The 25,489-nt window shown below is 50.4% G+C and overlaps 1 protein-coding gene across 2 annotated transcripts in view; it reads right to left on the reverse strand.

The window, feature by feature from the left end:
* Positions 1-6,257: 6,257 nt before the first annotated feature.
* The window catches only part of C5H1orf198 (chromosome 5 C1orf198 homolog), a 28,530-nt gene continuing 9,298 nt past the window's right edge, over positions 6,258-25,489 (reverse strand). For both annotated transcript variants that reach the window (XM_076572320.1, XM_006992813.4), the window contains exons 2-4: positions 20,951-21,001; positions 9,350-9,874; positions 6,258-8,697 (exon numbers count right to left, since the gene is read on the reverse strand). In XM_076572320.1, coding sequence (XP_076428435.1) covers positions 8,641-8,697; positions 9,350-9,868 — 576 coding nt within the window. In that variant the 5' untranslated portion in view covers positions 9,869-9,874; positions 20,951-21,001 and the 3' untranslated portion in view covers positions 6,258-8,640. The remainder of the gene's footprint in view (positions 8,698-9,349; positions 9,875-20,950; positions 21,002-25,489) is intronic.

Here is a 25,489-nt window from a genome sequence, read left to right on the forward strand (position 1 = left end):
TATCCCATGATGAGGTCTGTGTCTGGGGTCTCACACTTCCCACTTCCCCCCATCCAATTCCAGACTCCTGCCTTTATTTGTCAACACATTCTGTGGCTTGACTCTCCCATGAACAAAGGGGCTGGAGGGAGCCTGGCCTGGAGGTACCGGCCTGGAGGTGCCGGCCTGTCGTTCCAGCTAATCAGGAGACTGAAGCAGGGGGGGGGGGGTCACAAGCTCAAGGCCAGCCTGGATAACTTAGTGAGACCTTGTATCAAAGCTAGAAATAAAAAGAGTTCTGGGAATGTAGCTCAGTTGTAGAGTACCTGCCTAGTGTGCTCCAGGCCCAACAGTCTGCAAAAAACAATGAAGAAAAAGCCATCTGAACTCAAGCCTCATGAGGACAGACTCTTTCCACTGTAGCCACTATGAATAAATCTTTCTCTGCCTTTCACAGGTGTGTGTGTGTGTGTGTGTGTGTGTGTGTGTGTGTGTGTATCTCTGTATGTGTGTGTCTGTGTGTATCCCTGTATGCGTGTGTCTTATGCATGTATCTCTGTGTGTATGTACATAATTTGTGTATCTCTGTGTGTTTGTGTGTCTGTGTGTATCTGTGTGTGTGTGTGTGTGTGTGTTTGTGTATGTGGGTCTGTGTGAATATGAGGAGGTCATAACAGGGTGCCAAGTATCTTCTGTCCATATCTGTGTTATTGTTACGTAACTTGAGGATCACAACCTGTACACCAAGTCAGGTCTGGCCACTCATCCTCAACAAACCAGTTAAAAGAGCCAAATGAAAAGTGGAAAGCAGGAAAAGAAGATGTATTGAAACTGGCTACGCTGGGAAGAGGGACAAAGAGATCCAGCAAGCCCCCTCTCCCCCAAGTCCAGCTTCATGGTCTTGAAATGAGATCAAAGTTTAAACAGAGGGTCTAGGATATGCATGTCTAAGGTGCCCCTGTCAATATGTGGTCCTGCCCACCACTGACCCATCATTGTCCAGATACCAGTCTCGTCCTGTAGGGTGGTCTGATGAGTTATTAGAACTGTGTGAAGCCTCTTTCTGGGAGACAAGCCCTCCTCTAGCTGGTGCCTTTTCTGCCAGGCAGATGACATTATTGCCCTGAGACTCGGCTCCTCTGGCTTGCAAAGCAAGCACTCTTGCCCACTAAGTCAGCTCCCCAACCTCACATCTCATTATTATTGCTTATCTGTTTAATTGGCCTATTGAGGACAAGTGGCTGAGCCTTGTTTATTAGGGCTGCCAGGGCATGGACTGACTGACCTTGACGACTGCCATAGCATTTTGACTCATCTGTGTGGATGATACCCAGGGTCTGGCTGTTACAAGCCTTCTCAAGCCCTAGGTCATAGGCCTGCCTCTTTCCACATGGGCCTTTGACGTTGTCGGGGCAGAGCAGTATCCTGCCTGCCCTGCCTCACGGCTCAGAGGGAAGGAGGGCCAGCTGTATCCCATGTGTGGTCTGCAAAGTGCTGCACGCTCCCTGAGTCACTGGACCTGACACCCTACTAGAACTCTCTCTGGCTTTGGGCATCTCTGAGCAGGGCCAGCTGGTGTGGCATCTACAGCCACCTGTTTCTAGGTACATCTGGCCAAGTTTTGACACCACAAGAGGTGATTGCTGCCAGATCCCCAGGGCCTGTCACAGGGGGAGAAAAAGGCCACTTAAAGCTTTTGTTTTCCACCCTGGTGACACTGTCTGGCTCCTAGACACTCAGGGATGGTTTGTCACTTTTCCCTACAAAAGCTTGTCATTCTCTGTCCTTCAGTACAAGGCAGAAATTCAGGAATAGGCTGTTTGAGGCTGGGAAATTCAGCTTCCCACACTGGGTGAGTTGACATCCGGCTCTAAGGGTGGGGCCCTTGTATTTCTGGGACCTCCCTACTTAAGTCTGTTACCAGCTTTAGCAGCCCTGAAAGACAGGCTCAGCCACCATCCTCAGTTGCCAATGACATGGGCAAGTCATAATGAAATGCATCTAAAGGAAATTTAATCACCATGGCCACATTGGAAGAGGAACAAAAGAGGTCCAGCGACCAAGCCCATCTTTGGACTACTGATGTGAGGTTAAGGTTGAAATTGAGGGCAAGAGCGAAGTCGTCCTGCTCAAGGTGTGGTCCAGCTCATCACTGACCCATCGCTGTCTCAGGCCTAGTCTCTTCCAAGGTGGCCTGACAATTTGTCAGAACTGTGTGAAATCTGAAATCTGTCAAGAGACAAGCTCCCCCTCCACTGGCCCTGGGCTTCATTCAGCCTTTTCCTCCACTTGGCATCAGACTCAGGGAAATGCCAGCTCCTTGGCGTCTTTATTTCAATAGTCTGATAGACAAGAAGAGGGGCACACGTGTCTGTGGAATATCTACATTCCTGCCAACACCAGCAAGAAACCCTTTGAGAATGGGTCCTGTCCTCTGGGAACCGTCGACAGAGAAGCATTCACAGGCCCTTTTTGAGAACTCGGCTGCCCTGACACCCCTGAGGGTGGCAGGTGACCCTGCCTCTGTCCCTTGAGCTGCAGAGAATGGCCTGCTCATCTGCAGGTCAGGACCAGGCCTCGGTCCCCAGTTCTTACCTTTCCCTGCTCAGCACAGGGCTTCAATTGCTTGACTCATCCAGAACCTTCTGGGTCTGGTGACCTGGTGACTCTGACCAGCAGGAACTGTTCTCCACTCAGCTTCAGCCCCTAAGAGACCAGCCATGCCTGCCCCTCCTCCTCTGGGGTCACACTCATGGCTGGTGTACTGAGCCTCCGGGGGGGGGGGGGGGGGCAGCTGGAGGCTTGCTGAGGTCTGGATGCTGGAGGCTGAGACAGCAGCTGTGACTTCTATGGACATCACATCTTAGACAGGCCAAGGGGTTCCCAGGAAGTCCCAAAGTAAATAATAGAGTACTTTTCCGTTTAAACTGAACTGCCAGAGCTGGGTCCCGAGGGAAGCAGAAAAGGGCATTTTTCTCCTCCATTGACTCCACCCCTCAGAGTGGCACTCCCGAGTCCTAACACCTTCTTAGGAGCAGTGACTTGCCTCTCCAGCACACACGGCATTACTCCGAGTATCTGTGAGCCCAGGCACCTTCAGACTCCTGGAATGGAAATGGAGGAGCTCCCTCCCTGTTTTTCCTGCGGCCCCACTGTGGACACAGCCCAGCCAACCTCCACCACACAGGAGGAGGATGGCAACTCATAAAACAGCCTGCAGCAACAAGCCTCGGGACCGTGTGGGATATCATTCTAGTGCCTGATGGAGACCCCAGTCCAGGGGCTCCCATTCCAGTGGGCAAACAGGCAGAGACACTTTTCATCACAGCCAAAGGACAACCATGCCGTCTAACGTGACTCGGTCATTCTGACCCTAAAGCAGAGACGGCTGTCAGTTGGTTTGGGTTAAAATCCAATCCAGAAAATTCAAAAATAGATGCATGAGTCACCCGCGATGTTTGGAGGCAGTTTGCTGAGAAGAGACCCAGATGGCTGGTGACAGGGACCTGGCGAGTTTTGTCCGGCTGCATCGCTAACAGCAATCTGTGCTTCTCACTCGCGCTGGCTGCAAAAGGCGGGTTTGGCTGCAGTGATGCCGTTTCTCTGAAGGCTACTAAGATGGCTGTCACAGAGTCCCAGGGGCAAGAAAGGCTACAGGGAGCCTGACGTCAGGCTGTCTCAGCACCGGGCTGCTCAGGTTGACGTATGAGTCCTACTGTGTGCTGGCCCTGTGTCTGCATTTTAGTTTCATTCCGGTTTCTCATCCTGTCCCATGTCACAGAGCTACTGTTTCACGTGGACTTCAGGTAGGGAGACTAGGGAAGGGAAGCTGAGAGATGGCCCGGGTGACTTACCGAGAAGCAGCAGTCAGAGACCAACACTCATCTATGGGCCACTGAACTCACACTGGCACCTAATGAGGACACGGCCCAGGGCCAGGGCTTTGGTGAGTGCTGAGGTTCCAGCAAACAGAGAGCTCATGGACGACATATTCTCCAAAGTGGCTTTCCAGAGTGGCTGGGCCAGAGTCTCAGAGACCTGGGTCACTGGTGGCAAGGGGTGAAGAGGGAAGTGTTCTAGAAACACAGAATAAATAAATAATAAAACACCCAGTAACGCCACTCATCACAGAATACCAAGTCAGCTCTGGCTGCCTCCATGTAAAGGAGGCTGGCCATGGGGTTCTGAGAGATGGACAGCTTGGCTTGCTTCCGGGGAGCCGTGAAGCCTCGCCATCTCACAAGTGTGTGACAAGCAAGAAAGCCAGGGGTCCCAAGCAGAGCAGAGCTGGAGCACAGGGTTGGAACCCAGACCACAATCTCCCCGAAGCCCTTCCAGCTGCCTGAGGGTCAGTTGGGGCTTCTCTACACTGTACCAGTCCCTCCTTTTACCCTAGTGCTTCAAGGTACAGATATTTTCCTAGGAAGAGCCAGTAGACATGGGGGGACTTGAACCTGGAACCTGTATCCCTCTATATATAGAGTCAACCCTTGGGAAGTCAGGTAACAGAATGGCAGAATGAACAACACACTGCAGGAAGCCTGCAGCCAAGGCCTGCAGAAGACAGCAGGCCTGAAGTAGGGATCAGAGAAGCATGAGTGACATGAACTTCTGAGAGGGGCAGGCAGGACCCTGGAGATGGAAGTGAGGGCTGTCTCATTCCATCTGAGGTGAGAGCTGGACTGTGCATTAATTTAAGTTTATTTGAAAAGTGGCATCTGGCCCGGTGTGGTGGTACGTGCCTTTAATCTCAGCACTTGAAAGGCAGAAACAGTCAGAGCTGAGTTCAAGGCCACCCTGGTCTAGAGAGTGAGTTCCAGGACAGCTGGGGCTACACAAAGAAACTCTGTCTAATAAAAATAAATAAATAAATAAATAAATAAATAAATAAATAAATAAATAAATAAATAAATAAATAAATAAATAAATAAATAAATAAATAAAAAAGTGACATTCAAAATTTTTCTATCTACACTCGGCAATTTACCATTCTGGGTCAACAAACTGGACAAGGCTAGGCTAGTGAATTTCTTCCACACCAAAACAAAGACTCACCTCAACTGTACTCACTCAGTAGGGAGAGTCATGGAATTCAGCATTTGCTCTGGGGTCACTGCACTATGAACCTGTCTTTGAAAAGTCTTTCTGTAGCTCTTGTTCCCTGAGGGCCCTATGACCCTCTGGAAGGTCACAGTGACGGACAGGGGCACTTTGGCTTTCTACATGAAAGGAACATGGATTCTTCATGTGGTAAGGGGGATGTGCATGTCCACATCGTCAGTAGCTCAGCGTGTGCGCACTTCTCTGGTGTGTTTGCTCTGAGTCAACCCCAAGTGTCTCCCTGGGAGGAAAGCAAGGCTCACAGCTGTGGGAGTGTGCAAACCCAGCTGCACAAAGACAATAAGTAGGACCAAGGGCAGGAGACACAATGAGAGGCGCTCCAGCACATGAACCTCAGGGCTGTGGCTGACCGCCTGGCCGGGGTGAAACTAAACATTGTAATAATCGACGGCCTTTGTTCCCACTCCCTCCAAAGTCTGTTGCCTGGAGGTGAGATGGAGGGCAGTTTTTATGGTGTTGGTGCATTGCCTTCTTGGCTCTCTGAACAAGACTCAACTTCAAGATTCATCCCTGCCTCTGCCCGCTGGCATCTGTGATGATGGGCAGCATGAACTCGAACGTTCTGGTTACATCTCCAGGACAGAGTCATCTGTCTGCTGGGCAGGTGCCCCTGAGCCATCACCTCTACTAGCTACACAGGGGATGGTGTAGACTCCGATGGGCTACCTCCACTAGTGACTCTTTCTTTATTGCATTTTGTAGTGGAGCCATCACCTAGGCATGATACGACCATTGATGTCCCAAATCGGAGTTACTGTGGTGCAGAAGACCATGGCTACAGGAAACTAGAACATGGTGGGAGCCAGATACGAGGTCATGACAAAGGGGCAAACTGAGGTTCCCACCGCCACTCCCTCCTGACGCACTTGGTCCTGGAGGTGGCCTAGGATGTATAGGAGGGAGAGGTTGACTTGGGAACTCTCCAGTGGTGGAGCTGCAAGATAAGCCACCATGTTGAGGAAGGGGAGGGACCTCCTGGTTGGAGGGCCCACTTTGGTAAGTAGAACTGGATGGAATCTTCTCTTTGGTCTATTAGTGACCTATCTAGGGTGAGTAGATATTTCATGACATCTTCCTAGGAAACACATCTTGGCATTAAACTCCCACCACCCTGATCAGCTTCCTGAACAGGGCAGAAAACGAAACAGATCTGACTCTCATTTTTAAAATGGCTTTATTAAAGGCTAGTAGTATAAAATAGGACCAAGTTACAAGTTGTCAGTAAGAATTTACCATTTTGAAAATACGTATCAAAGGAGAGAGTGCTGTGAAGAACAGAAGGCCACTCCTGGCCCCGGCATGAGGGGTGCACCTGGCCAGGAGGCCGACTTTTGCCGCTGCTCCTAACAGAAGCACATCCAAGCCTGGAGGGCCTGGGATTCAGGGTCAACCCAGACAGGCAGAGCCTGGGCTCCTGGGAACTTTTGTCAAATACAGCCGCCAAGAGCAAGACACAGAGCCCTGGAGCTGCCTCCCAGGTGTTGAGCCTGGGCATGTGGTGGAGTCCAAATCACACACAGGCTTCAGCCAAACAAGTGCTTTAAAGGAAAATAACGAACGTACTTCATCATGATGACGGAGGGAGGTGGTAAGTAACTGGTCAGTCTGGTCACTGTCACACAGTCCCTGGGGGAGACCAAGAAGCCAGCTTGGTGTGGATCCTGCCCAGGGGCAAGGACAATGCCCAGGTCAGGTGGGTCTGTTAGGATCTCCTAGACTCCTTAGCTGTGACCTCCCACCTGCTCCTGGGAGGTTTCCTTGAGAAACACCACGGTGCCTACACTCAGCCCCTCTCCATGTTTTCACTGGAGAAACAAGAAGGGAATTAGGAGAAAGGGGGGAAATGAAAACGTCGGCAGAGAGCAGACAGGTCACCCTGGTCAGGTGGGCAGGGCGAGGCGTCTGCTTCCTGCTCTGCTAATGCTATGGACCATAGACCTACAGAGAGGAAAATGTGTGCACAGGCTTGAAATCGACCCACCGCCCCGGGGTGGGAGGAGGCCCCTGGTAGCCTGAAGAGTGAGTGCCAGCCTGGGCGGTGCCCATCGTGGCTTGCCTGTGCCAACGGTGACTCGGAAGTTATTTCTTCCTTGTGCCAGAAGCCTCTCTTCCCTTCCCCGTCACCTGCTCTACAACAAACAGTATGGAGAGATGACGGGTCAAAAGTTGATAAAGGAAGGCAAACCCAAACCTAAGGGACCAAGGGAGGTTCAGGACATAAGCGAATTGGCAGGTAGCACATCAATATTGGCTAAGTACAGCTTTGGCATGGTTTCCTAGGAGAGAGGATAAGGGTGGGACAGTTATGTGTGCTTTACCTTGGTGAACGGGGCCTAACAGGATATTCCAGAAGCTATTTCAGACGGTCCTATGACACAAGCATTACACCTTTCAGTACTGAAACCAGGCGCTCGGAGGAGGGGGCTCATGGAGATTAAGGCTTCAGGTGAGGAGAACGGAGTATGGTGAAGGGTAGACCATACCACCCAGAGCTCACAGGTCTGCTTGGCACCTCCGGCAAATGCATGTGGTCTGGGGGCCAGAGCAGGGCGGCAGTGAGGACAGAGCACAGTGGGTCTGGGTGAGGCCCATGCTCCTCACCCAGCCTTGCTGCTGTGAGCTCTCAGGGCTGCAAGGGAAAGTTTCTGGAACCACCAGGAAGGCCTCTTGCACTTGAAGGTGGTCAGGCCCCTGGGGAGAGGCCTTCATGATCCAGCTTGACCAGACCAAGGTGAAGAATGGCCCAGCCTGCCAGTCTCCTACCGGAAGGTTCGAACACAGTGACTCAGCAGTGCCCTGTTCTCCAGCATCGCTGTCACCACCCTGACTGGGACAGCGACCAGGACGGGAACACTAGCAGGACAGTTATAATAACTTCCGGAAGAAAACTCCTACAAAAACCAAGGGAGCTGCTGCAGCTACGTATAAAACAGTGAGAAGCTGAGAGAAAACCTGCCAACAGGTGGTTGCTTTTAAACCATCAAAGCTCTGAGTAAGTCACCAGGCCACCTGCCACCTGCCACGGGTCTGTTTCCTAGAAGTGGGGGAGGGGAAGGACACATAATGCCAACTGTGGCTTCAGCAAAGGAAGGGTACCAGGTGAGCCCATTTTTAAGGATGACTCTCTCACAGCGACAGCCAACAGCCCATATCCATCCCGCCCCCTCCCCCACATGAAAAGGGGTGGGGAGGGTGCAAAGAGAAGAGGGACCCCCCCTTTGCGACCTTTTGTGACTTGGTCAGAGAACCTTCTTGGAGGGAGTAGTGGGGTGGAGTTTTATTTACAAGGCTTACTGGATTCTTAGTCTTTAAAAATCCCAAGTGTAAAACTTGTTATCAAATCCTTGAAAATAGCATATTTATCTATTTGGTTTTACAAAAAAAAAAAAAAAAAAGGAAAACCTGGCAACATTTCCTAGTTCCCCAAAGACTAAGAAAAGAGCAGAGAAAACTGGAAAACACACAGGCAGAGATGCCTTCTCCTCTGAACACCACGTGGGCCGCGCCGGGGCTCTCGGCTGTGTTTCCGGGTAGCACCGTTTACCAGTTGTCCAGAAAATCAAAGCCCGTCTTCAAGAGGGTGTTACTTGAGCTGATCTGCAGAGGGACAGAGGTGACGAAATGAGACATGGACCTCCACTCCAGCCACACACAACCTACCTACGGCACTTCGTTTAAAACGACCCAGGTGAAAGCAGCTGCTTCTGCCTCAGGGGCCCCTGCCCTCAGTTTACCTCAGTGCCAGGGACCAGAAAGCTGCACAAAATCCAGTGCAAATCCCTGTCACATCCAACGCCAGCATGCACAGAGCAGAGGAAAGTGACCTGGTTCTCTACGAGCACCCTCCTGCTTCTGACAGCATTATAAAGTGGACAGACACGTCAGACAATCCATCCTCACCCCCACTTGTGTGTGTGTGTGTGTGTGTGTGTGCTCACCAAAAGACAAGTTTGGGTGTTATATACTTTTTACAGACAGGGTCTACCCCTGGCCTGGAACTCACCAAGTGCGCTAGGTTATCGGGCCACAAAGCCCAAGGATACACTTATCTCCAACTCCGCAGTGTTGGGATTATAAGCATTGCACCATGCCCAGATATGTTTTAACATGGGCTCTAGAAATTGAACTCAGTGGACAGGAAGGAGACCACGGGGACATTGGTGGCTGTCCCATCCTGTGCGCCCTCCTTGGGTATCCATGAAAGAATGTGTACCCCACTTCTGATGTGGGACGTGGCTCCATCACCCACCTGCGCAAGTACAGGCTCTGAGAACAGAGCATCATCTTCTTCATCCTGCTGGGCAGCGGGAGGTGGTGGCTTCTCTGGGGACTTAATCGGGGTGGCCTTGGGCAGCAAGCTGGCAGGGGTTTGCACAGGCTGGGGTGCCTCCTGCTCTGTGCTTACACTGGAGAGGGTTTGCTGTTCTTGGGGCACAGCCTTGACCTCTCTGTCTTTTGTGGTGGGCTCCTGGCGATAGCACGCGGGCATGACTTTTTCTCCCTTCTCCATGGACTTGATCTGGCTGGGTGTCAGCGACTGGAACTCGGCCTCAGGCCCCTCCCGAGAGCGCTCGGCGTTAATCTTCCAGAAGGATGCTTCCTCCTCTTTCCTCGAAGGTCCCAGGGCATCCAGGCTAGAGGATCTGCTGCTTTGGGCAGTCTTGGCAGCCTGTGTGCCCTGAGGAGCCTTGGCCAGGGGCCTGGGATCACTGGTCATGGTGGCAGTGCCGGGCTCCTGGATGGATAAGGATGAGATGCTGAACTCCATCTGACTCTGTGGGGAAACAGAAGAGACAAGTGAGAGCAAGCCTTAGAACCCCCTGGGACAGACAGTCGGCTCACGCATACTCTTCCTCACGCATGTGCAGACACTGTAACAATATAAGGTGATAGCCGTCTGTTGGTTCCAAGTGACGATTGTCACAAAGGTCCTTACTATGTACCTGAAATACACTAGGAGCTATGAGGCCAAGCCCCGTCACAGTGTGCCCTGAACAGCTCTAAGACCAGAATCATAGCAATGATCAAGGATCCCTGTTGGCTATTCGAGCACATGGCTGGGCCCAGCATGGTTCTGACTTTTCCTAAAGGGCTGCTGGAGGCAGGTGAGGAAGGATGTGTGGGCTCTTCGGGGCATCAGAGTCCTCAGAGAGGAGGGAAATCACACAAACACAGTCCATACCCCACGCCACTGTGCACGGACTGACCACTTTCCTGACCCACATCCAGTCAACCACGGTGACCTCTAAAACACTGCCACTGAGCAGTTGTGACAGGAATCATTACCAGGAATTCGGAGCCTTCCATCAAAGGAGAGCTAACTGCAGGCCACATCATCCCCGCTCTACAGAACTCATCATTCTCCATCTCAAAATCAATCCCGCAAATTTCACTTCCCATCACTTCCACCGCTTTCTTGTCAAAATAAAATCACAAATGATATTATAGAAAGATGGGAAAGTAAAGCTCATGAAAATCAGTCATCACCCCTCCCCCCGTAACTGTAATGTTTGTGCCACATTTTCACACGTCAGCTGTGGTCTTGCCAGGTCTGTAATGTGGGATGTCACTTCTTCAATGCATTATGAGCATCATTCAGCTCTTTCTTGGTCTTTACAACTTCTCTCTCTCTCTCTCTCTCTCTCTCTCTCTCTCTCTCTCTCTCTCTCTCTCTCTCTCTCTCTACACATATATGCATGGGTGTATGAACATGTGTAGAGGTGAGAGGATTCCTTCAAGCACATTCCTCGGGTGCCAGTGTTGTACAGTAAATTCCTCTGAGATAAAAGAATTCCATCTTGGAAGGATTCTTCTTGAGACTCAGAAAGTAAACAACTCAATAGCTTTAGGAAATCCCTGAATCCAATCAAATTCACGAGGCTCTTCCCTCCCAAGCATATATAGGCAGCGAGGACTGCTGAGAGACGCTAACCAAAAAGCCCAAGTGGCTCAGACCAACTGAGCTCCATGGAAGACACGTTCTCCGATCCGCTGAGCTGCCTGCGGGCTGTGCAGCATGCTTCCGGGTTCCAGCTTTGGTGATCTGTCACCTATGTCGGGATGGGCTTTTGGTAACGCAGCTGTCTGAGTCATTTCTGCGCTTATAAGTGACCCCCCTCTCCACCCGTACTCCTGTAGATCACCCCCAGTGAAACACACTGGATCACCAAGTTGGACTTTGGTGGTGTCCTGACTCTGTCTGCTGTTGGTTTCCTATCTGGGGTGAGCAGACATCTGTTCACAATTCCCCAATGATAATATTATACAACAGCCGTCCACTTGGTTCTTTGATACAGAGTCTCTCTCACTGGTCAGGAACTCACTTAAGAGGCTAAGCTGGCTGGCCTGCAAGGATCAGTCTGATCTACGCCTTCAATGCTAGGAAAACAGGTGCCTGCCACCATGTCAGAGTTTCTTTCCTGTGTTCTAGGGAATTCCACTCAGGTTCTCACACTTGCAAGGAGAGCAATTTACTGACAGCCATCCTCCCAGCCCACAGCCACTGTGGCTGTGAACACCTCCCTCGGTAGCTGTCCCACAACCTACTTTAACATTCTTCTTGAAAAGTTTACCCCTGCTGACCCTCACTCCTGCAATCCGGATCACTGGGACTATCTTTGTGCACATTAGCTGCCCTGTTCAGGGTTAATTTCTCCAGACTTGCAGAAACAAAATATCAAAAGGTTTAAGCTCTCCATGTGTGGTTTCAGATGCACACTGCCATGCTGCAGATCAGAGTCATTTCTGGTCAACTGAGTTGATCATTTCAACCTGTGTTGACTCAGAAAACACTGGGCACACATGGCATCACCTGGTAAATGGGCCAGTCTGTTTTCTTTTCTTTCTTTCTTCCTTTCTTTTTTGCAGGGGAGGAATGAAGCAACAAATCGTAAATTAACACGGATACTGACACCCCGTGAAAGGACAGGGGAGAGGGAGTGGGGAGAAGATGATCAGTCAGGCTTCCTGTTCCCTAGACACTTAGGTTTTGAATGGCAGGCCCCCAGCAGTCTGGAAGCAACTTGTCTAGCCTCCCAATGAAGCAGGAAGGAGTCAGGGATTGGAGATCAGGATCTTGAAACTCCCAAGATGGCAAGCTAAGAGATGGTTGGCTCCAACAGGGGGACAGAAGGCTAGGAAACCCTAGCACAGGTCTTGCTCAGTGAACCTGGACTGTGCAGAGGTGGTATCCTGGAATGCTCCATGAATTTTCATACAGTCTTGCAAGTCCTAAGACTCTATTGGGGTTCCTATCCATATGCAGGGACCTTAGGACAAAACTCAACACAGCCCTTCTTCCATATAAACTTCAGGCTCAGGACAGTATACCACGTGTTCTCTGAATGTGAAGCCAGCAGCTAGCTGTCTTTTGCCTAGAGATGAAGAACACAAGTCCAAACCAAGAGCCTAGGCAGCCTGGAAATGCAGATTCCCTAAGAAATATCCATCCACACTTCGGCTCTGCAAGGAACCATGGATCTAACATGGTAGGTACATAGGATGGCTGGCCATACTGGTATATGCATGTGGTCCCCGGTGAACTCAGCAGGTCAAGGGAAGATTTTAAGTTCCAGCCTGGGCCTTTATATATTGCCACTTGCACCCTCTCAAGGAAAAATAAAGAAAAAAGGAAGAAGATGGAGATGCCCTGGGTCACTAGTCTACTAGGAGACCCTGCAGCTGGGATTTCAGCTGGGATCAAGAGACTCCAAGGTCTGGGTGCAGGGCTAAAGTACAACGTCATGGAAATGGCAGGGTCCTGTCCATCACATGACCCATCTGTATCCATTCATTAATCTATTCAACTTTTTTGTTTGTTTGTTTGTTTGTTTGTTTGTTTTTTCGAGACAGAATTACTCTGTGTAGCCCTGGCTGTCCTGGAACTCATGCTATAGACCAGGCTGGCCTCAAACTCAGAGACCCACCTGCTGCTGCCTCCCGAGTGCTGGGATTAAAGGCAAGTGCCACCACCACCCAGCAATCTATTTAGCATTTAAAGTACTTTTTTTTTTTTTTTTTGAGACAGAGTCTCACAAAGCCCAAGGTAGCTTCAAACTCTATGTTGCTGAGAGTGCCTTTGAATTCGTGATCCCCCTGCCTCTATCTCCTGAGTGCTGAGATTACAGTGCCACCTCACTTGCCCTCAGGCTCATTTCTAGGTCCAGCATTCTGAACACTGCCTGTTTCCAACTTCCCTAGTAGGACACAAAGGCACTTGGTACAGACAGGCATGATGGTCTCCTTAAGTAAGCAAACTGCTAAAAATAGCTTGGAAATGCCCAAGACAGAGATGGGGTTGACTTTGATCTGGAAATTATCCAGTAAGACACATAGAAACCAGTTTGCCATGCCCAGGCTTTTTTGGGGGGTGGGAGTGGGGATCCCCTCTCTGGTAGGGTCTTTGCTTAGAAAACTGTGGATTGCAAAGCCCGACATCCTGACATGTGGGTGGTCAGATGCTGAGGAGGGAAGCCAGGCTTGGAATCCACAATTGTGTCACTGCTGGAGGGACAGCTGCTTGAATCAACTCAGGGGTAGCCAGATGCTCTGCAGCTTCCCAGTGGGAAGTGACATCAACTTAGAAGGGGCATGCTGCCAGGAACCTGTTTTGGGGACTTTGAAGGCAAACACAAGAAAACATGGTGGTACACCCCTTTTATCCCAACACTAGGGAGGCAAAGGCTGATGGATCTCTGGGAAATTGAGGCTAGCCTGGTCTATATAGTGAGATCCAGGATAGGCAGAGCTACATAATAGAGAGAACCTGTCTCAAAAAGCTAAAAACAAAAAGAAAAGAAATGTAGCCGGAGCCTTTTCTCTGTCCCACTTGGTCCTGCAGCAGCTTGTAAAATAATCATTCAGAAGCTTAATATTAATTACAAACTGTTTGGCCTATGGCTCAGGCTTATTATTAGCTAGTTCTTACATTTTAAATTAACCAATTTCTATTAATCTATGTATCGCCACATGGACAGTGGCTTACAAGTACTTGCACATCTTGCTTCTTGGGTGGCTTGCTGGTGTCTCCCCAACTCCACCCTCTTCTCCCTGTATCTTTGCTTGGATTTCCTGCCTGGCTATATCCTGCCTTACTATAGGCCAAAGCAGCTTCTTTACTAACCAATGGTAATAAAATGTATTCATCACTTAGAGAAAGACATCCCACAGCAAGGAAAAGGAAAAAGAAAAGGAAAAGGAAAGGAAAAAGAAAAAGGAGCACCCCACTACCCCTTCATGCCCTGGGCTCCTGACTTCACTACAACCTGGTCAGTCAGCAGAGTAGGGCATTCCTCAGCCCATGTGGGGAACAGGGCTCAGCTGGCCATGTCCATTCTAAAAACAGCAAGACCACAACAGAGCCCAGTGTCTATTTTTATGTCCCACTCATTGGAGAGGAATGTGTGATATTCAGCAAAGGGGGGGTACATGCCGCTAAAAAGGACTGTTTGGCTTGGCAGCCACGGGCAAAGCTAAACTATTGAGACAAAGGCGCACACGGTCAGAAAGAATCAGAAGAACATTTCCATTAACCCGCCAAATGCTTAGCACGTCTTCTTCCCTCTTGCCCTCCAAAAGACAAAGGGGAGGACCCTGGAAGACTTTAAGAATCACAAAATTAGCAAAGGGGCCATCTTATAGAGATGAGCCAGCATGAACGGGCAGGCTTGAGATACAGCTGGGCAGTGCCTTGAGTCCACTCACCTTACATCTCAAGGAATTGGTCCAGATAAATCACACATGCCCCTTGTTTAGAAGCTCTGAGGTGGACAAATAGTCATCCATCGGTCAGGCTCCAAGGCTGGGAAAACCCAGTGTCACCAGAAAGTGGCAGGCAGGGAGGGAGGTAGCCAAGGCCCAGGAGTCAATGATAGGAACACATGAGTCTTAGCCCTCAGGCCTTGTCCTGTGACAAGGACACAGACATCTACGCCTTTCTCAAGAGCATAATGTGGAAGACAGACAGTATTGGCTTGGGAGCGTAACTTAGGCAGAGAACTTCTCTGTTCTTCCCTGTTTCTCCTTTTAAAAGGAGGTGATAGGCCAAGCAGAGGTGATGCACGCCTTTAATTCCAGCACTGGGAGGCAGAGCCAGGCAGATCTCTGTGAGTTTGAGGCCAGCCTGGTCTACACATCGAGATGCAGAACAGGCACCAAACTACATGGAGAAACCCTGTCTTGAAAAAAAAAAAAAAAAAAAAAAAAAGGAGGTGATGGACGATGATCAGAGGTATAGCCATGTGCCCAGCACAGTTCTCACATGGGTGTGGTTGGGACAGTCAGAAATGGGATTTATACAGCAGCTGGGGGGGAGGGAGGATCTTCAAGAGAGGGTGGGTGGAATCCAGGAAAGACAGGTGGTAAGGAAAGACAGACAGTGGAAAGCAGTGAGGGGCTGGGGGCTTCAGGGAGACCTGCAGGAGTCTGGGTTTCAGGGGCAGCATTGGGGCCACTGAACTAAAGGAACTGCACAATATTCCACTCAGGGAAAACGTGGAAGGGTCTAGGGCAGAAGACCACAAAGCTGAGCTCTAGCTTTCAGGAGGGTAGCCCAGAAGGAAAGAGGGAAGGGAGGTGGGAGAAAGACAGCCATTAAGCAGGGAAAGGGGCCTTCCTAAGGAAGACGCATGGGCTCCAGCAGTGCAGGGGTCCCATTTGTGATGGGATTGGGTATAGCCTATAGGGCCATGTCCCTCAAAAACCAACTAACATTGAGGAGGTACACTCAAGGCCATGGCTTAGAACTAAGAGGTCCCTCCATCCTTCATGGGCAGTGACAGCTCTGAACCACAGCCAGCGGGCACTCCACTCTCTAGCCAGATGGTTATGTGACCTGCTCACCTATGGCAGGACAGGAATTTAGATGTGTGCGTGAGTTCAGGGGAAAAACCTGGTCTGGAGGATGGAGGGTGTGCTAGTGTGTACATGGGTGAGTATGTGCTCACAGGGATGCTTTTTCCTTCTGAGGAAGGCCTAGAAGGCTCCCTGCTCTGAACGGTCCACCCAGGCTTGGACATCAATGATCTGACTCCCCTTGGCCTCCTTAGGACCTGGAATGGGTAGCCGAACATTAGTAAAAACAGGCAGACAGAGGCCAGACAGCTTGGAGGAAGAGGGACCTTGGGAACGGGTCCCAAGGGCCTAGCCTCCCCACACATTCTCCAACTTGTCTGCAGCCCAGGCAGCCTGGGAATGCAAGGAATCTTCTCCGTTCCTTCCTCCCTCCCAGTCTGGGGCCTTTTAGGTGCTGGGTTTTTCCTCTGGAAACATAGGGGCCTGAGAGAGGAATGCAGCGGTCCCATGGGATCCCCCCCGCTCAGCTTGCCTGCCAAGCTGACAGATGAGTGGAAGGGATTGCAGTGGTGACCATATCCCTTCGGGGTTGTACAGGGGCAGGGTAGTAGACGGGTGCTGGGAGTTACTGTCAGAAGCGGAGGGATGTGTCTTGCGTGATGGAAAATTTGGATATGTTCATTAGCTTCATCCAATTATCCTACAACCTATGGAAATAGGAAAACATCTTGTGCTCCATAAACACACGTAACTATGTAATAAAATGACAGTACGGGAGATGAACAGTGATGGATGCACCGCCCTGTGAGGGCACTAAAACCTTGCGAGCCACAGAACTGCACACTCAAAATGTGTGGGGTTAAAGAGATGGCTCAGCGGTCAAGAGCGTGGACTGCCCTTTCAGAGATTCTGTCCCCTGCACCTGCGTCTGACATGACAGCTCACAACCACCTGTAACTCCAGCTCCGTGGGGTCCAGCACCTTCTTCTGGCCACTCTGGGCAGCTGCACACACGTGGCATACATACATATACATTTTTAAAATGTTTTCTTGGGGGCTGGAGAGATGGCTCAGCGGTTAAGAGCACTGGCTGCTCTTCCAGAGGACTGAGTTCAATTCCCAGCACCCACATGGTGGCTCACAACCATCTATAAGGGGATCTGATGTCCTCTTCTGGCCTGCAGTTGTACATGCAGATAGAGTACCATAAAATAAATAAATCTTAAAAAATGTTTTCTTAAGTGGTTAACTGGGGCTGGAGAGATATCTCATCATTAAAATATTTGCCTTGTGAGCACAGAGACCTAAAGTAGATCCCCAGAACTCATGTTTAATGAAAGAAAAAAAAAAATGGAGCTAAAGAGACGGCTCGAAGGTTAAGTAAGAGTACATACTGCTCTTTCAGCGAATCCAAGTTTGGTTCCCAGCACCCACACTGGGCAGCTCATAACTGCCTATAACTCTAATTCCAGGGGATCCCAAATGCTTTTCTGGCCTCTATAGGTACCTGCACTCACACTCACATATGCATACACACACACACACACACACACACACACACACACACACACACACACACACACACACACACTTAAAAATAAGCTTGGAAAGAAATAAAGATGAGTGGAGTGGTGTATGCTTGTTATCCCAGTGCCAGGGAAGGAGAGACAGGTGGATCCCTGAGGCTCTCTGGCTGCCCTGAATCTGCAAGTTCCAGGTCACCAAGAGATCTTGCCTCAAGAAACAGTGAATGGTACCCTGAGGAAGCACACTTGAGTTTGAGTTTGGCCTCTGGCTTCCATATGCATGAGCACACACACACACACACACACACACACACACACACACACACACACGTAGTAAATGGGCTGGAGGTGCTCAGTGGCAGAGCATGTGCTCAGTATGTGTGAATCCCCAGGTTCAATGCCCAGCACTCCTCAAAAGCTAGTGAAATTTACATTATGTGAATTTTATCATAATTAATAAAAACAATAGGCTGGAGATACTGCCCAGTGGTAAGCTCACCTAGTATCTGGCCCTAGGTCCAATCCCCAGCACTATGAAAACAAATAAATACGCCAGGAGTGGTGGCCCACCCACACCTGGAAACCCAGTACCAGGGAGGCTGTAGCGGAGTGTTGCTGAACTTGCCAGGATCACCAGGAGTTGGAAGCCAGCCTAAGCTACATAGTGAGTTCAAGGCTAGCCTGAGATATATAGAAACTATGTCTCAAAAAAAAGGCTGAGGCTGAGGCTGATGAGATAGCTCAGAGGGTAAAGTTACTTGTAGCCATGCCTGATGCTGATTTCAATACCCAGAACGTATATACAGTGGGAGGAGAGAACCAAGTCCCCCAAATTGTCACCAACCTCTACACACAAGCCATGGTGTGCATGCACGCACACATAATAAGAAACAAACAAATAAATATGGAAAGAATCAAAGATCAACAGATAATAGAGTTAGAGTAGCAGGAAATGCCTCAGGATGAACAGTGGAGAGGGGACCACTCCAGTGCAGACCTTGCACTGAACATGCTACATGGTGCCCCTCCTCCTCCTGCTCCACGCCTTCATTCCAGCTGGCTAGATGCTGGCCAGGCCCAGGAACAAAGCAAGTTCATTGCTGAGCAGTTTCCATTCTGCCAAGGGGGCTCATGGGCACCCCCACAACCACAAGGGCCACTGTCACACTGTGCCAAAAACACAGGCTGGCTCACTGTGGCTGGCACCACCCAGGTATGTGACCAAGGCTTTCCTGGGGTTTTGGATGGCAGGGATCAATCCTAGTAGGGCCCAGCTGAGCCCTGCTCCCACCCACAGCCTCACAGGTTAAATGGTGCTGCTTTGGGCCACTGGCCTGGGGAAGGTGCTTGGATCAGTGACAACTGATAAAGTGAGGTCAGCATCCATAAGGGTCTGATCTCCAATAGGCTCTTAGAGACCAGGGTCCCACCCTCACTAAAGCTGCCTCCTGTGTGAGGCTCTTGATCAAGGTCCCTGGTCACCTTTAAGTCCCTAAGAGGATTGCAGCCCGTTTTGTAGAAGCTGAGGTTACAGTTCTCCAAGGTTCTGGCTGAGGAGCGAGTGGTGAGGCCTTCTTCAACTCTGCACTGACTGAGGAGTGGAAGGGGGCAGTCCTTCACATCCCCACACACCCTGCTCTGCCTCCAGAAACTTCAGCACCGAATTAGAGTAAATGAGAACGTGAGGGCAGAGACAGCATCCAGGCAGCCTCTGCCGTGGAATGATCCCCTTGTACACTGAAGAGATTTGTCTCTCGAATTGGTTTAATAAAACACTGATTGGCCAGTAGCTGGGCAGGAAGTTAGGTGGGAAAACCAAACTGAGAATGCTGGGAAGAGGGAGGGCAGAGTCAAGGGGTCACCAGCCAGATGCAGAGGAAGCAAGACAAGGATGCCATTTTGAGAAAAGGTACCAAGCCACGTGGCTAAACACATATAAGAATTATGGGTTAATTTAAGTGTAGGAGCTAGTTAGTAATATGCCTGAGCTACCAGCTGAGCTTTTATAAGTAACATTAAGCCTTGGAGTCAATTATTTAGGAAGCAGCTGCCAGGTATTTGGGATCAGGCAGGCAGGAGAGAAACTTCCACCTGCAAGCCTAGATCTGGTTGCTGTCAGTCACTGGACAATCTAGAGCACTTACAGCTCCCAGCTGACTGCCTCCATCCCCAACCCTCTGTGCAGACCTGGGTTCTCCACTAATCTACAGCAGAAATTTAAAAAGCCCTACAGGGCCTGGGCATGGTGGTACCCACCTGTGATCCCAATACTGAAGAAGCAAAGGCTGAAGGACATTAGTATGAGGCTAGCCTAGGCTACAAGGCGAATCTCAGTCTCAAAGACCTACGTGATGCAGAAGTTGGCTCCTTTATTTAGGATATTTAGGATCTGTAAGGTATACGTTTATGGAGGGCTAAAAGAATCCAATTTGCTATGTGAATGTGTTCATGGGAATGGAGGCCTGTATCCTCCAACCACCTTTCACGTCAAACATGAGAACAACCTCAAATGTCATGGCATCAGTGTCAAGACTGGTCACCTCCCTTAGGTCAGCCACCCTGTACTAGATGCAGTCCACGGCACGAGGTGGTGTGGCTGTCCCTGCCCTCCAAAGACATGGTGCATCCGAAGACATGGTCTGCAGGAGAGGCCTCTCAAGGTCCCTTGGAACTCCATCAATGTTCCCTGACCTTGAGCCTTCCTCTCCACAGGTCCCCTGGGTACCAGGGTTAGCTGGGATAAGGGCTGTGATCAGAAGCAGTGGGGGAGGGGCGCGGGCGGGGGGTGGGGGGTGGGGGGGGGGAGCGCGAAAGACTAAGAAACAAAGCTTTTAAACTATCTGTGCCTGAAAAGCCCATTCCACACACAGCTGTCTCCTCTGCAGCATCGTCCACTTCAGAGACAACACCATGTGGAGAGTTTGAAAATCACGACTGTTGACCTCTCCTTGGCTACAGAAGATTTGCTTCCTTGTGGTCATGCCGCTTGCTAAGGTCCTTCTCCTGGACAACAGGGGAGATGGGGACATGCTCTAAAGTCTGGCTTGATGGTCTGGCAGTGATGACAACCAGTACGTGAGTGACTGGGAGACCAGGGTCCATTCCATGTGTCCATGTGTGTCTGTGCATGTGTACACGCAGCACACAAAGCAACCAAAGTCAGCTAACCAGGAGCTCTAAGCTGTCGCAAAGGGCATCCACCACCACAGTGCCAAATATTGGTGGGTTTAAGTATGAAGAAGGAGACGTCCCCTGGCAGGGCAGCCCTCACCCAAGGTGGCTGGAGTTCACTAGGGAGCTCATGGGCCTGGGGGATACTATGGGACATTGTGGGACTGATAGACTCACACACAGATTCAGTTCCCCAAGCCCCTCCCCACCCCCGACTTTGTCTTACCAACACGGGCTGTCAACTGTAGCCCAGCATTAAGGACCACACATAGCCCTTTGTATGCATCAAATGTTGAAAGAAATGTACAGGTACTCAAATATTTTCAAAAGGGACAAATAGATCTAAATTTCATTCAACTTACCCTTGTTTCCCAGGAGAATGGGGCCGAGTGCTCATCTTGCCAAGTTATGTCCTGAAACAAAAATTCAAGAATAAGTCTGAGGCCGAACTCTGACAACCCTGTGTAGACATCAATCCAAGACTACGAGGGACCCACACACAGGACAACTCAAGCTCTAAAAAAACGGATGTCTTGAGAAGGCCAGCACTGGGAACTGCTGCAGCCCAGGCTGCTGGTCCTCTCCTGCCAAGCAGGCATCTTAGCAAGCACCAGTGAGACCTCAGCCGAGCCAACCCAAGACAGGAGCTTCAAGACATGGGACGGGGCTACTGTCCTCAGCAAACACAGGGTCGAGTCTCGGCCCGACCAGGGCAAACTGTATGATCTGGTGCGAGGACACAGCCTTCTGAACCTGCTTCCTTGCTTCTGTGAGGGGCTCACACACCCTGCAGGCTTGCTGTGAGGTTGTAACCTGGCCACTTGTGCAAAGAACACAGCCAGCAACACACTCGTGGCCCCTCCTCCCGGCCGCTGAAAGGCGCTGGCAGCAGAGCCCGTGGACAAAGCATCCGGCAACGCGAGTGTCTAATCCTAACAGCGCTGATCTTGCTCCCGACTCAGCACACACAGTGCGGCAGGAGACCTCTTCGGAGCACTCACTGGCCTCAGACCCTGGCTTGCAAGTCCTGTTGGCTAGCTTGAAGAAAGGGCTTGGGCCTCCTCTCCACCCCGACAGAGTACCTGTCTGTGCCCGGCTGCTCTAAAACATGGGACAGATTTTTGTCTTTTTTTTTTTAAGACGGTCTCATGTCACAGTCTGGCTTCAAATTCACTATGTGTCCAGGGATGACCTTGAACTCCTGATCTTCCTGTTTCTACTTTCCAAGTGCTGAGATTACAGGCACATAGCACCATGTCTGGTTGATGTAGTGCAGGGGATTGAACTCGAGGCTTTACGCACACTAGGCAAGCACTTTACCAACAGAGCTGTGTCTGAAACCCCAGATAAAATATGTAAACCGAGAGTGACGTTAATCCTATGTTCATCTCCCACTGTCCCCAAACAACTCCTCAGTGATTTATATCACTTCATGTAGTACCCAATAAATTATGTCCCTTGTCACCTAGCAGCCAGGTGACCTGGCTCCAAAGCGCCACAAAGAGAGCTGTTGTGCCCAAGGCTCCTTCTGCAGATGCTGACAGAGCCCTGCTCCAGACCAGCCTCACAGATGGCAGGAACCCCAGAAGAATGCTTGCAAGTACAATAGCCATCTAGGCTGCAAGCCAGCTTTCCCCAGGCACACCCCTGCTGAGTGAGCAGCAGCTGAGGGACAGTGAAGAACGATAACAGCAAAGGCATGGTCCCTCTGGGCAGTTGACCGCCCGTTCCTAAGAAGACACTGAGCTTGACAAGGCACAGCAACACAGTAAGCCCTTTCCCCACCCTATCCCCAGAGCTGGAGAAGCCCGGGTTCCACAGTTATGAGCTCAGGACCTCTGCACAAGATAGGTCCTCACATACCACAACTCATACACCTCACACATTCCTATTCCCACAGCATCACAATGTGGGGAGTGGGGGCCTGGGTCTTCTGGGATGAAGGTACCAAGGGTAAAGCTGCTATTTATAGGTGACAGTCTCCTGCACTGGGGGATGAGTAGTCGGTGGCTGTACAGTAAGGGCTACCCTACCTTGGCTCCTGGGGCTTGGGGCTGGGCTCAGGAGGAGGGGCTGCAAGTTCATGCTTAGGCCCTTTCCTCCAGTGGGTGTGCAGAGGGTCCAACAACTGCACACTAACACCAGAGAAAGCCTGTTCACGTGGATACATGTTACACCAAGACTACATCGCAGAGCCTATATCCTCAGAGCTGGATAGGCTAAGCAGTAAAGTGGGACCAGGCATTAAGAGAGCCAAAAGGCACCTCAGCTGGGCAGCTAATACAGTCCACCATAAATAGCCACTGATCCTGCACAAGGGTAACATCTGTTGAGAATCTTGGCTCCAGAATGGACTGGCACTGCTTTTTAAAAAAATATTTATTTATGTGTATATGTGTCTGTGTATGGATATGCACACATGAGGCCAGAAGAGGGTGTCAGCCCGGCCTGGAGCTGGAGTTACAGATGGTTGTGAGCCACCGTACATGGGTGCTGGGAACCAAACCCAGGTCCTCTGCAAGAGCAGCAAGTGCTCTTAACCACTGGCAGCCTCTCCAGCCCACTTGGGTTATTTTGCACTACACAGTCGTCAGGCAAAACTTCTAAAAATGAGAACAGGGTCACTGCATTCCACTCTGGAATTTCGGCTAAATCCCAGTTACTTCCAATGTCTAAATTCTGCCCCTCCAAAAATGGCCATGGCTATCTGGAGGAATGTGAGCCAATGCCTGGGAGCGACAGCTGCAGCTGGGACCTGTCCTCATCTCTGCGGCTGCTGGGGGTGGAAACATCGAGTTAATTCTGCAATTCTAGGCTCCTGGGACACTGTGCACTCCTCTCAGCGGCAGTAAGGCAGACAGGCGTCAGTGGGAAGCGGAGCAGGTCAGTGGAACAGATACTGCTTATTCTAGATGTGACTTGCGGGAGAGGTGAAGGGCGTTGTCTGGCTAACGCAGTTTTCACTGAGGCCACCAGCCCAGGCCACATTAGTGGACAGAGAAAGGAGGTAGGGATCACAAGGGTGGGTGGGAGCTGGAACCACTCATGTGTCACCTGGCCTGACTCCTAATGAGTTCTGTCAGGTCGGTCCCTTTGAATCGTCGATGATAAGTCAGAGGCTCCAGGCTGTGGGAGGCAACTATGACCAGGACTCCAGGAAGCAAAAGCCAGGGCCCAGTGCTTGGTGGGTCGGAGTCCCAGGGTCGCTGCCCACGCTTCCTGGAATTCCATGGGGGGGTCACAGGGGTCACAGGCTGGGAAAGGTCACTGAGATGTCCCCTTAGCGTCAACAATCTTCTGTTTGCTTCAGCAAGAAGCTTAATCAAGAGGCAGATTCCTTAGATTTCTGCAATTCTGAGCTCATAAAAAATAATAAAGCACTTAGCAAAAATAAATCTGCCAAACAAAAATGTGATGGGAGCTCTGTCGTCAGCTGGCAGTGGCTGTGCCTCCAGCCATAGACTTCGCTGGCGTTAGAGCAGCCTGCCAGGCTGCCAGCACAAATGGCAGCAGATTCTCAAAGTGGTAGTTCCTGCTCCCACACACAGAGACACACTCACTGACACAGACACACTCGCACTCACACAAAGACATTCCCATACAGACATATTCTCATACATAGATACACTCTTACACATAGACACAGTCCCATACATAGACTTCTACACACTCCCACACAGACATACTCAGATACTTAGATACTTGCACATAGATACACCTGCATGAAGACACACACAGACACATTCATGCATACACACACACACACACACACACACACACACACACACACACACACACACACACGACGAGTGTTTCCCCTTTTTCTCCTGCTTCCACAGTAACCAGCAGGCAAACAAAATACAGGCAGGTGCAGGCCTGGAGTGGGATTGTGCACTCTCACTCTGGGATTGCTGGAACACCCTCTGCCCACCTCCCAGGCACCCAGATCTGTAACAGTGGAAGTACAACTCACTCATGTAGCAGGAATCTTAAAAGTTCTTATTAATAAAATCAAACCCGGAGCCAAGTATTGGGGTGAAATGCTGGAAGATCAGAGAGACAGAACAAGCCACAGCTATCTCACCTCGCCGGATCCTCAGCTGGTCTTGTCTCCTCAGACTGGAGGCCTCTGAGTCCTCATCCAGAATGGGTCTCAGCTGAACTGCTGCTCAAAAGCCTGAATGCTTAACCAGGCCAAATGCTTAACCAGGCCAAATGCTTCTAGTTCCTGGTCCTCACGCCTTATATATCTCTCTGTCTTCTGCCATCACTCCCTGGGATTAAAGGCGTGAGTCACCATGCCTGGCTGTATCCTTGAACACATGGATTTCTGCCTCTGGAATGCTAGGATTAAAGGCGTGTGCTACCACTGCCTATCCTTTATGTTTAATATTGTGGCTGTTCTGTCTCTGACCCCAGATAAGTTTATTAGCATGCACAATATTTGGGGGAACACAATACCACACACTCATGTCCTTCAGACCTCAGGACAACACAGGTGGCCTTCACTCTGGCCAACCATCCCCCTCAGCGTCAGAATCCCATGTGAAAGAGACACAGACCCTGTAAGTTTGGCTGGGCCCCTGTGGAGCACAGCGTAAGAATATGCCAACCACACACCAGCAAATCAGAATGGCCAAAGCAGAACGGAAGCCACAAAAGACACAACTATGAGGACACAGAAGCATGGAAAACCATGGAAAACCACGGAAAACCACGGAAGGCAGCAATCAGAAGCAGGTACGTACTACAGGAGGGGCTGCTGGTCCTCACAAGGGCTACACACACACACACACACACACACACACACACACACACACACACACACACAGAGTGTCTCCCCTTTTTCTTCTGCTTCCACAGTAACCAGCACTAAAACTAGTTATACCACTACCATCTCA

Source organism: Peromyscus maniculatus, chromosome 5 (genome assembly GCF_049852395.1).
Source record: "Peromyscus maniculatus bairdii isolate BWxNUB_F1_BW_parent chromosome 5, HU_Pman_BW_mat_3.1, whole genome shotgun sequence".
Lineage (NCBI taxonomy): Eukaryota > Metazoa > Chordata > Mammalia > Rodentia > Cricetidae > Peromyscus > Peromyscus maniculatus.